The sequence below is a fragment of the Lampetra planeri genome, chromosome 21, assembly GCF_965212315.1.
Source record: "Lampetra planeri chromosome 21, kcLamPlan1.2.h2, whole genome shotgun sequence".
NCBI classification, from domain to species: Eukaryota; Metazoa; Chordata; class Hyperoartia; order Petromyzontiformes; family Petromyzontidae; genus Lampetra; species Lampetra planeri.
In genome coordinates this window covers 1,830,315-1,843,665 of record NC_136127.1, presented here as the reverse complement: position 1 = coordinate 1,843,665, position 13,351 = coordinate 1,830,315, and the positions used below count along the sequence as shown (strand labels likewise).

Here is a 13,351-nt window from a genome sequence, read left to right as displayed (position 1 = left end):
ATTCAGTGAAAGTTACGATAGGAAACACGGTTTCACGTGCACACATTTTGTTAAATGCTTTCACTTGCCTCAACCGTGTTGTGAACATATCTGACTAAAAAGAAACATGACCAGTCTACAGCATGCAGACACCGATGCCAATGTCCCTTCTCGGGCTCGTCTCGTCTCTATGCCATACCCTGGCATAGAGACGAGACGAGGAAGTCCCATGCCATTCACTGCTGGTGTGTATGCGAGGAAACCGTGGCTGGATTTGTGGCTTCCGACCGTTTACCTTCACACAGTCCACCCATGGCCGTGTTTACACCAATGGGCAGGAATTCACACGAATAATTACATAACCACAAGTGGCAATTCCTATCAATAGAAATGTACCATAACCCCTGAAACGTTAACAAATCATTCTAAACTTGGTTCATTATGGAATGTCCAGCAGCTCAAATTGCATCTTCAATGAAGTGCAAGTGCTGAAGTCGAGATTGTCAAATGTTTAAAATGCAGTCACATAGAGTGAGGTGGTGGCACATGCCTGTAATCCCACGCCCTGGAGGCAGCGTTTGGTAGTAAAATACACATTTCATCGTGTGCATGAGACTTTTCACATACTGGGCCGAAGTGGCCTGAAGATAGAAGCATGCTTCTGCATTGGCTTTTAAAGGCATAAACCCCTCAAAGAGTTAGGGTTTTCTTTCGCCTAAGCCATTCGGTGTCCGCTCGCAAACCACTTCGCAATAAATTTGCCAAACATTCCTAAGCAATCCCCTTCTGGATTAAGACCTGCCCACGTCGTGTGGGTCATCGGGGTTAATTGGCCATACTTCACACTGGTCAACATAGCGGTCGCCAATCCCAGCACCACGATAACGAACAATATTATGGTATTATTGTGTACAAAAATAGACAACTGTTATTATTCTCAAAATCCTGTTACTCAAAAGCACTAAAAGTCATCTGTTTTTTGTATAATAACATAATGCCAACATAGTATGTATTGAGGTTTTTTTTATATATTCTCTAGGATTTAAAGAATATTCTTGCAACAATTATAATGATGGAAGCACAATTTGGAAGTTTACAGCAATTTTTAATTAACAGTGTCAGTATTATGTATGCATTACTCCCACCACGTGACAACCCTTACTAGTTGGCTGTGTCGGGTGGTGGCGGGTTTTAACGACACATTTATATACTTACGCGATCTAACCCAAAAACCTCTATAATGGATGATATTGTTCGCAAAAGCCTATGTGTTAGGAGGATGATTGTAAATGTCTCAATGTATTCGGTATTGTAACAGGATTATATTTTTGATCAAGAGGACAAAAAACTTAATTATTTTTATTTTTCCAGGTAAGGCGCATAAAGCGATATAGCTCTTTTTCAGAAGCTACTTGGCTATCACAAATAATAGCTCAACAAAGTGGCTTACCATGTGGACATTTATAACAGCCAAATACTCTTAATGCATGCCCCACATTTATGACATCAACCAACACAAGGGCCTTCCGAATCAACGTACGATCGCTCGTTCGTATATATTTTGTCTCACGGGCAGGGTGTGGCCTCTTCAACAAACACCAACCGGAAACCAGCGATTAGGGGCAAGAGACGTGCCCCAACGCTATGGGAAGCAAAACGAGCAGCGGCAGAAAAATGCATTACCCATAATTACTTTGCAGCTACCCACAATTCCCCTTGGGTAGCAAATTCACGTAATTATCGTTTGCCAAAAAAGCAGTACTGGCTCCGCTGTATTAAATAGTCGTGAGTGCTACGCCTATGCACACTACTGGATTTTTTTTGTATTTTATATTGAGCAATATAGCACTTTCAGAAGCTACCTGGCCACAAATGATAGCTCAACGAAGTGGCTTATCATCGCCTGGAAATGTATAGCAGCCAAATACTCTAAAACGCATGTTTCTAAATGTGGAGGGAAAAACCGGAGGACCCAGTGAAAAATTACACTGGAACGCTCTCCTTGTTCTCAAGAAGAAGTGCCAGTGCCTGCAATGTCATCTATTAGACGTCTTCTTCAAGGCAATGTTGTTGGTGAATACGTCGAGTTGTTTTTGTTCAACGAGCTTTTGCACCAATGCCAAAGCTGCACCAAATAATTCCTTGCTCAGGGCATCCCCATTCCATTTCAACAACTTGCCTCCCTCTTCTACACTACCCTCGGCTTATTTTGTTAACCTCTTCCCAACACACAGACACACGCAAAGGGTATTTATCATCCGGTCAACACAGGCATCAAAATCGTCGGCCATGTTCTATCCACCACTGGACAAAGGGTCTCCCACCCCCGACGCCATTGCCACCCCACGTGGCCCCACAATGGCACCCTCCGTCTCGCTACTACCCTGCGCACGCAGCTTCTCACCACTCCATCTCTGTGGCAATCGTCCCCCCTGGACTTTTTTTTTCCCCTTATGCTGCTATTTTGTCACCAGTCTCCCCCATCGACTATCGTCCCTTTGTTAGCGACGTACCACCATCCAAGCCCATTTTACGTTCCTCAACTGCCAGCAAAACTTGTTTATAACATAGTATAATGATAGCATGGTAGCGTATCGCGTGCATTTGCGTGGGAAACACGACCGGGGTGGTAGGTGGTTGGGGGCCTGGGGGGGGGGGGCGTGATGTCATCACGACCCACAAACCCGGCTCGACACTGTGGCATGCGGATGACATCATGACGTCACCGCCACACACATGCGCTTACGTGGCCACACGCCAGGAATCCAGCCAGGCAGTCAGGAACCCATCCAGCAAAACCTTTTTCTAATATCATAGCGACATACCCCATCCAAGTCAGCTTTACGTTCCTCAACAGTGAACAATTTATGATCATCTCCGTCCACCCCAATTACCTCAAATTGCATTTGTCCCATGAAATGACTCAATTTAAATCTATGTAGGGCAATCATTGCCTCCTGAAAAAAATGTCAGGACTTGGTGAGGCTTTAACGAGTAAAATAAGCGCAATTGATCATAATAATCTTCCCATCTTCGTGTAATTGCAAATATGCGCCCTCTCTCAACACTTTTCAGCCACCTTCTGCTCATTTTCTTTACCAGGGAAGTATTCACGCATTGCTTGATCGTTATCCGTTAAATACTCTCAACAGCACTCCATCTTGCTCCGCTCCACCTCATTTTGTAAAGTCCGAGATTGGTTGCATCTCAGATTAAGATACATCTCAGATTACACGACTTGCTTTGAGAACCAGGCATTTGGATGGAAAAACCAGCAGCCCACACATCCTTTGGACGTGAACGGCCGTCAGTCCGTTCTACCATCACTCCCTCCCTCCAGCGAGCCAAACTTTTTTCTAATCTAGTACAATATCATAGGATGGTAGCGTATCTCGTACATTTGCGTGTGCGCGAGATCCACGGCCGGGGTGGAAGGCGGTTGGGGTGGGGGGGAGGCATGACGTCGGCACGACGCATGAACCTAGCTCGACACTGGCGTGCGCATGAAGTCATCACACAGAGGTGCGCGGTGACGTCACCACCGCGCACAGGCCCTTGCGTGATCGCACGCCAGGAATCCGGCCAGGCGGTCATGAATCCATGCAGCAAAACTTTTTTCGAATATCGCATGATACAATCCTTAAAAGCTCTCTTCAAAAAGCCTCCTACATGAATAAGGATCATGAAGTTTTACAGACACAGCCCTCTACTCGAATCTAATGGGCTTTATCGCAAACATTAATCGCAAAAATATAAATGTATATTTGCGAGACCATAGTTTGTGAAAGATCTGTCATGAAAGACGGAGGTAATGAGTTTAATCGGTGTTTTTAAACGCATTTCCATCCGTGCGATATAATGTTTGTGCGCAAGGGAAAGTCAAGTCTGATTGGGTAGCTTTGGATGGATTTAAAAAACCCGGCAGTTCACCATGTCAGGACCGTCTCAGGTGTTGCAATGTTCGGCTATTTGGGCGGCTGTAGCATGCACGGCACGAAACACTCAACTATTGTCAACTCAGCGAGGAGAGACTTGGCCGCCGCAGAGGCAGGAGACAAAACTCCACACGAGACACAGACCTCCTTTGTAAGAGCGAGCTTGCACTCGAGACTGAACAATGTAAAGGTGCGGTAATTTTACCTAAATAAATGTCTAAACTACGTAAATATTTACAATAAAAACACTGTAGTCACGACTAGAAACACAACTCGGCGATCTGAATCCATAAAACCTGTGTTATCATTGGCAACTTCATTTGCTCTCGAGCATGGTCTTGCACTGAAAGCTTATCTTTCCCAAGGGACTTGAAACTATGTTTGCCGAGCACAGTTGCCCTGTTGTACTGAAATGCTGCGAGCTTTGAAAGACGCTGACGGATCGCTGTCCCACCGTGCACATTACGCGCATTCGCCAAAATACGCAGTTCCGTGAAGTGAAATGCAGAGCCGAGTGACTGAAACAGAGTGAACACGAATAATACCACAAATCTTCCAACTGCAGATTGAATATCCTATTAAATACCCCATTAAACCTACAACGAACACACAACACATTTAAATGGTCAAAGCTTCAAAGCAGGAAGGAGGCATTTCAACGTTTCCATACCTATATTGAGTTTGACGATAAATGCAATAGGAAATATGTAAATACACTTTAAAAATAACATGGCAAGTATGAAAAAAAAAACATTCTGTAGACTCTCCCCATCCCATCTCCTTCTAATTCCCCTCCGCTCGCGTGCCACTGGGATTACTCCGCAGGACAGCGCATGCGGGGCGACTGGCGGGTGCGTCCGTGCAGTGGGGGGGCGAGGGGGGGGGGGTCTCTCACTGGCAGTGGTGCAGCTGATGCGGCTGACGCTGGCGCCCAGGCAGGTGCAGTCCCACACGAGGCCCCCCTTGGGGCGCTCCCACGTCTCGCCGGCACGGTAGCGTCCCCCCGTGTACTGGTCGAAGCACGATTCGGCTAACCAGGGCACAAGCGAGCAACAAACGCATCGTGTCAAAAACCGTGCGTGCGTGTGGGGAGCGGTAGTGTAGTGGTTAGCGGGGAGCGGTAGTGCAGTGGTGAGCGTGCTGCGCTATGAACCCGGCGACCCGAGTTCAATTCCTGCTCAGGGACGATTATCTGAACCGACCGTGCGCCTCCCATAGGATGACTCGGCCTCAAATAAGTACCTAGTGCGGTGTTTAAACATCGCCACAAGGGAGACAAAGGCGGGCGGGTGTGGTGCTGGCCACCCACCCCTTCGTGTGCTGTGCCGGCCTTCATTAGGTGCTCGCTAACAGCACTTGCCAACAGTTTGTTAAGGCTATACGGCCGATATTTGTCTAGGTTTGGGGAGTGGTGGCGCAGCAGTTAGCACGCCGAGCTACGAACCTGGCGTCCCGAGTTCGATTCCCGCCGACGACGAATAACAGGTAACAGTGGTGAATATCTCAACCAGTAATGGGCCTCCCATGGGTCAATTCAGCCTTAGTTTTATCTGTATACATCTTTCAAGTGATTTGTTTTCCTTTCTAATATTTTGCACTCCTATGGTGTTTGTGTATTGTCTATTGTTGTAACGTTCTGACCCGCCCCGACTGGTCATTTGTGAAAGAGCTTCATAGCTCAACGGATTCCCCCAGTAAAAATAAATATTCTGATTCCGAGTCTAAATGAGGACCTTGTGTGATGTGTAAACATCGCAGCTCGAGAGACAAAAGGCAGCCGGGCGTGGTGCTGGCCACCCACCCTTTCATATGCAGTGCTGGCCTTCATAGGTTTTCAATAACAGCACTTGTTCCAACAGTCTGTTAAGGCTGTAAGGGGGATCTTTGTCTTTGTATGTTTGGAAATGGTCTCAGTTTTTACTTAAACCTCATAAGGTTTGGGTCCTCACATGGTTTACGCATTCCAGGAAAAATAAAATAAGGCGAATGGTCCAGCTTATAGTTATTACATTAATAAGATATCCCAAAATAAATGTGTCGGAATATAAATAATTCACCACAATCATAATCATAATTTAGACATTAGTCAAAACAAAATTCCCTTCGGAGTAATCATAAGACGTTCTTCTTTAAATAGCCTTCACCTCTGCAAGTGATATTTATGGAAGCACACTTCTGAGGAAGCATTATTAAACTTCAAGGCTGTTATGCGAAGGCTGCAATGGCACACTTGAGCTTAAGAACACGCTTGGTAGCACTCAGTATTGTGTGCATAAGGTCCACAGTGGGATTGGTTTATGCGCAAGGGCAGGTGCTTTGGCAGGGATGTATTTTTCACTCGTTTCACTCATTGTGCCTACTAAATCCATCATTGGAGTAATGCAGAAAAAGCCAAAGGAATAAAAATGGGAAACGCGTACAATGCAAGTTTACTCGCAGAGTACACAAAGTTCAATGCCGATTTTGAAAAGATTTAAACCTGGATAGTACTATAAATTATTGCGGTTTATCCCGGCAACTCGGCATCTGTGCACAAGGGGGAGGGGACAATGTTTGCTCCGTGCATATTAACCAGGCTCAAGTGAGACAATCATTTAATTTAAAGTTACCGTGACATTGTATTCTTAATAGTAATGTGGTTAAGGCCATTGAACAGGCTAGATATGACAACCTGGTTTTTCCATATTGGCTGGAAGCAAAAGTTATCCGATGCCGCGTGTTGGAGTTAGGCCTGACAGATGCCGACAGAGCTTCTTCGGGAATGACATTGCATTTTCTGCGAGGTCATGTGCCCGATTCAGGACGTGGTGTAAAAAAAAACCGTCGGACATCGTGCCGAACAACAAGCAGTACAACCTGCACAACCGGTGGGAACCAAGTTTAGAAGACCAAATATCTCAGCTGCCAATTCAATTGTGACAAACAGCCGCAACGAAAAGGACTTTGGCGACTGGGTGCATTGCGAATAATTACGTTCAGGTTTGCCTTCACAGGTCCATCCACGATCACCGCCAAAGCAGGTACAGGTGAGCATGCGGCCCAGGTAGACCCGCTCCCAACGCTCGGCCACAGAGTACATCTTCCCATTCACGTTACATCCACCTGCATATGCGCACACGCATGCACGCACGCGCAACAATGAGTACAGTATAATATATAGAACACATAGCATGCGGGCGGTTGTGGCTATGTACATCGGTAATCCAGCGCTGTGGAGACAAACGAGGGTTGGTGGATTACACACATGTTGTGAACCTCCCTTTCATGGGCATTGAGGAACCGTACCCTGGCTTGCCAGGGGAATGTGGTACAGCAAAAATCAAGTTTAGTTAATGTAATCCGTTCCTTCTGTATGGAATAGAGGTATCCCCTCACACGTGTAGCTAATCTCCAGGTGCTCCAGTTTCCACCACCATGTATATAACACTCATTAAGTGGCTGAAAACATCTTAATATATAAGGATCACAGAGCTTAGGCGATTGTTGGCACTGGCTATCTTACAGATTATCTGTGGTGTCTCAACATTGTGAGATGTTATTTGCATGAATGACACTATGTACCATTTAAAAACGTATTATGTAAATGTTACACTACGGAACACACCATCTATGACAACAGGCAGGCCCATTAAACCAAGGGCAATTGCACATGACTGAATTAACATTGTGAGAGCACAACTAATATACAGTTATCGATATTTGTCTACCTCAAATTGGGTAAATAAACCAACAGCTGTTGTTGCACAATAGTTAAGGTGCAATCCAATAGGTGATCTTAATCAATATCTGAAAGACAGCGCATTGCAGGGCATCGTAATTGCACATGACAAAACCCCTGGGAAGGCACCTGATGCCATCACATGGGTGAAACGAGTTGTCACCAAAAGTGCCAACACTGCTTTGAAATGTTCACCCACCGTTAGCATTCCTCCGACAAGATTTAGCCCTCCAATGATTGCGTTTGACTCCACCTACACTGCCCTGAACATCTGGCCCCCTGGGCAGTCTTCACCCAGGGGGGACATGCCTGCCACCTGCAGTGATGGCCAGAATGCGGAGGGGCTAACTGTGTCTCCGAATTAATTATTCAACGTAAAATTGTTCAAATTGATTGACTAAATCCGTAAAATCCCACGTCAGGTTTAACAGCACACGGTTGGATACGTACGGTGCGAAAGAAGTTCAACATGCATGCTACAATTCCTCATACAAGCTAGAGACATTATCAGGGACCTTTTATAAGAGAACATTCCCCTCTATTGAGCTCGTGGCCAGCGCAATTTACCACTCTGCGGGCCCACCACACGAGTTACAGGCGTTGGCTGCGTCATTTTCCAGCCTCCCCTCCACCCCTCTCGTGCTCTCTAGCCAGGGAGCAAACATTCTTACCACAAAATGCATTACTTTGATGTTCACTAGAAAAAGCAGATTTCTATCCTCGTCAAATTTCCACGAACCCGACGTGGAAAGAAGAAACTCGAGGCCGTGGGCACTGTAAACTCTCCCTCGTATGTCGCGTGCCGGAAAATGGCCCGAGCAGAGAGTTTTGCACTTGTGGCAGTGGCTCCAAACTCATTGCTTGTCGTGCAGCCCCAACCACACCTATTAACCGTCTGCGTACGCCTACCGTTAGAGTATTTTATGTTTGTTGAACTTCTTTCGCACCGTACGCAGCCAACCGTGATAAATCGGAGGTCTAACGTAAACGTACATTAGGACTGGCAAGAAATTCGGTATAATGAGGAGTGAAACTCAAGTTAGATATACTTCTCTGGAAAACCTGACCGTGATACTGGAAAATGGACGAGAAGCGGGAGAGCTGAGCAAGGTCAGGGAGGGAGGAGGCCACCAAACTAAACCAAACACAAAAAGCAGTTCTAAAGAAATGAGTTTTCAATCTAGATGATTCAAAAGTTCATAGCTTTCTAATATCGGACGAAAGAGCATTCCGGACGCATTTGAAAAGTGCGCAATGCGATGACCGTCTTTGTTTGATGGCGAGCCAAAAGCTGCTACTGCTACGAGGATGACCAGAGTTCGTGTGATGGTTTATGCTCCTTGACGAAATCAGCAAGGTACTACCCTTCATTTGTGCCAAGCAGTTTGGTGTAATGCATGTGACCTTATAAATCAATGTACACAATTTTTTTTACACAAATTTCATGGAGACAGAACTTAAGAGCAATTGACTAAATAGTTTAATTCAATATGTTTGTTTAACCAAAAAAGCCTCACCGACTCTCAAGACTCTTTCAGGAGGGTCCTGCCAAAAATGTTTTTGCAGTAAGGGCTCGGTGATTGCTTTGTACATTTCAATCGATGAATTTGCAGTAATATTTATTTTTTGTAACTTGAACCATGACAACAGCCCGCAACAACAGCCAACCCTTGCAAACGACCTCACGGGATCTCTAACGTCCACCGCGAAACCGAAGGCGCGCGGCGTCGTTGCGCTTTGGTACTCGCGCGGTAAAAACCGCACCACTAGATTCGAACCATGAACCCCTGCAACAAGCGGGCGAACGCGCCACCGCTCGGCCACGTACATGCTTTAAAAACACTTAAAACACTCACTCGTATAGAATGCACGAATCAACTGCAATCATTACGACCGCCATGCAGCCCCCATACTCTTTTTTCCCCCGTCACGCGTGAGGACACAAGACCCAGGGCCTTCCAGCCCGCGCGAGCCATACAAGGCAAGGAAGCAAGGAAATGCCATTCTAATTCAATTTAAGTGATTTCAGTGGGGGGGTGGAGGGGGGAGTCAGCAAACCCGCTTGCTAGAGCACGAGCAACTCGGCAACAGGAGAAATTATGAAAATACCGAATACCGAAATTGTCAATAACGGTTATACTTTAATAAAGCTGACGTAAAATAAACAACCTAACAATGCGTTTACGTCGTAGTTAGAAGAACGTCGCATTTCCACTCTGGCGGAAGGGGAACAATCTCCGAGAATGGCAACCAGTGAGAAAATGGAACAATCGGTACTCATTTTTGATAAGCCAGACAGGAGATCAACCCAGGCTGGAATATCATACAACAATCTCATAACTGCAAGAAGTTACCAGCTAACCTATACTCTCGTTACGGTATTACAAACAATAACACTGTACCAATGTAAACAAAAATTACAATACCATGGTATAATTGAGAACAATGGAGTGGCAACACACTGGACTCAAAACACCCGGCGAACAGAGTCCGGTTCCCGCATACAGCCAGCAACCATGGCTGGTGATATCTAAAACAATTCTGGACATCATCTCTTCACCAACCTCTACGAACTTCTACTAAATTAAAAACGAATTTCTTTAGAACTGGCTTTTGTGTTTAGTTTGTTGTCCTCTCATAGCAGCTCCGATTAACTTGGTTGGCTGTGTACGGTGGCGAAAAAAGTCCAACATACATGCATAATAAGACCACCATTGCAAAAGTATGATCAAAGAAACCGCGACGAGTATCAGACGGTTTCAGTTCAGAAGTGGATTCACAAAGGGCGAAACATAGTAATTCTCTGCAGTGAATTGTAGTGCCCCAAGTGGCTGCAGGGGTACTGCAAACCCATGATATACAACTTGATAACGAAAACCACGCAGATTCTTACACGCAATTAAATGCATGAATCAGGCGTAGGATGCCACTCAAGTTTGTCGTGTTCAAGGTCGTGCCTCCTGGTTTTATTCATTTGCCTGTTACGCTGAAACACAGCCTGTTTAAAGACAAGCAACATTTACTGGTTGCTCAGAGTTAAACAATGCATTAGAGTAAATACATACGAGTCATTGAGGCAGATGCAGAGAAGAATCGGACAAGATCCTAAGCAATCTGTAAATACGAACCAAATCGAATGAGAGTCCCAGCTGTTGACTTTTACTCAAAAAAAGTAACAAATGGAGGGGAGGGAGGAAGAACACCGAAACTTTGCTTTCCAGATGCATCCTGCGGGGCACCTTAATCAGGAGCAGAATAATTAAAATGTATCTATGCATCGTTCCACCCCTACCTAAAAAGAGCAATCAAGCATACATGCGAACATGTTGCAGATGTTATGAGCGAGTCATTGAGGTCACACGGGTTTAACGCCATTTCTAAAGTCTTGTAAAAATGGCAGCTAGCCGTCCTGAAACAAGGGGTAGGAATTTATTGAAAACAGCTTTGTTGTTTTATAAAACTAAAACTTGTACTTGGGGGATATTTCCTGATTCCTGTCTAGTTATAGAGCCAGCTTTGTGGCAAGGAGGTGTAACGCTTCAGTGAAAATTAACATTTACAGTACAATATGCAGAGTTTGGTACAAACAATAGATATTACATGCACAAATTCGTGCACGTCAATAAGATTTAATTAAACAAAAATAAGGGCAAAAAAGTGAACAAGGACTTGTATTTTTTACTATTTATAATCCAGCCGGGTGAGTGCCAGTAGTGGTTCGAGTAGCCATCTGTGAAAGGGCTTTATAGCTCATCGGATTCTTCCAGTATAAACAAAATGTTACGATTCTGAGTGTGCAGCTCGCGATTGAAAGGTGGCCGGTTCAAATCCTAGCCAAGGGTAGTCTCGGCCCTTCACGTCTCTCCTGGGTCAATAAAACGAGCAGCAGCTATATGGGAAGCCACTGGCTCGAACAGTAAATATTCTCGATTGAGCAGGAAACCACATTGACGCCTCGTGACCACAGGCCAGTGGCTGCGACCTGTCAGGATGGCAGGCTTTGTGAACCTCTTTTCCCATGCGACCGTCAACACGGCCACAGCAGCCCGCGAACACCGTGGGGAGGCGAAACTTTGATCGGTGCCCCAGGAGTGATCTCATTTCTCAACGAAGCGAGATTATCCTTCACACACCACCGATGCTCGTTAAGGCGACCTTTGATGCCATAATTTCACGTGTACGGAATTAGGCCATAGGTGGTGGAATAAAATCATGGAATTCTTTCACGGAGGCCACAAACAGCATGGGAGCTGGGAGGGGGGGAGGTGGTCCAGTGCCGTTGCTGGTGCTGTTGCACTCCACCAAACCGTGTCACTACGTGGGTTTTCACACGTTCGCGGAGGTTTCACGCTGGCGGCTGCAGGCCTTGACGCCGCAGACGACCAAGCTCCAAAGTCTCGTCGGTAGCTCATCACCAACACTCCTGCTGCATACCAGTACTGCCATTATCTCCTCTAACTTAGAGAGGGGGCAGTGCGGAGGCTACAAAAACATGAGGGTGGAGACAACTGCCCAAGGTTAAGGACCAGGCTCTCACCACTTATGATCCAAGCTACTAATCGGGCAGCCTCAAGAGAGCACTTACTACCTACCCATTCTCGGGACTATTATTATAACAATGACTAATAATTACCATTGTGAAATATCTTGCCCCTCCGAGGACGGTGTACCTCTTATTAACCCTCCCCAGCCCAAAGGCACACTTCCCACACTGCCTGAGCAAAATAGGCTTGAGACAAAATGGAAGAAATCGAGCCTTGACATCCACTACCAGAACTGGAAGGTTAACATTAAGTTGTCTCGGTCAGCTCAGGCAAGGCCAAAATCGGAGCTCTATTTTACTCTGATATCAAATGTTGCTGGATAGACATCGTGGACCATTTAAATGTAGAATGACCCAGTTAATAATTTGTGTACGTTACTACACCTCTGCCATTTAGAGCGCTTAAAATATCCCGACGGATTACTAATGTAGAGCTGCAAAAACTGTCCAATTTAGAGGCATTTATTTATTTGCAACCTAAACAAGTAAACCTAACGTTACTTCACTATATTAATGTACATAATAGTAATATGATACCATGCAGTACTATTTGTTTTTACATCCACATGTAATGATTATAAACAATGTATTAATAGCCTACATCAAGTTGTTTTTTGCAAATTGAGTTATGTTAAGAATAGGTGTTAGGATGTTCAAACATCAAATAGATATACCTTTATCAAGGAATCAAGTCTGCATTAACCACTGGTGAGACTAAGCCATAAATAACCCTGTCTGTAGTGTAGGCCAATCATTTTCAAAGAATGCATATATTATCAGAGCATGTTTGTTTGCATGTTTTCCACAAGTACGTGTAGTTAATGCTGACTTGATTCCTTGCAAAAGGTGTCTATTTGGCGTTTGAACATCTTAACACCTCCTGTTTTATTACCATAAAGAGTAAATACAGCCTATTCTTATTTTTCATACTTTGATAAGAGTTTTTTTATTCGTGGGAGAAAGTTTCCATCTACTAAAATCATAACCATTGCGCAAATCCTAACGATCGAAACAGAATGTGCCCAAGATAAGCCTTGGGTGATTTTCAAGGCTTTCAAGAAGGGTCCCATATCATCATGTTTGGACCAATATAATTGAGTGCGTGTGTGGCATGTTGCAGTAAACTGGTGTATCCGGGGTGATACCCACACACAAACAAAGGGGGTTACCACTCAA

General features: G+C 45.1%; 1 protein-coding gene across 6 annotated transcripts in view; it reads right to left on the bottom strand.

Annotated features, from left to right (window-relative positions):
- The window catches only part of LOC144724512 (tenascin-X-like), a 166,160-nt gene that overhangs the window by 141,978 nt on the left and 10,831 nt on the right, over nucleotides 1-13,351 (bottom strand). For all 6 annotated transcript variants that reach the window (XM_078603716.1, XM_078603715.1, XM_078603718.1 and 3 more), the window contains exons 3-4: nucleotides 6,888-7,016; nucleotides 4,810-4,944 (exon numbers count right to left, since the gene is read on the bottom strand). In XM_078603716.1, coding sequence (XP_078459842.1) covers nucleotides 4,810-4,944; nucleotides 6,888-7,016 — 264 coding nt within the window. The remainder of the gene's footprint in view (nucleotides 1-4,809; nucleotides 4,945-6,887; nucleotides 7,017-13,351) is intronic.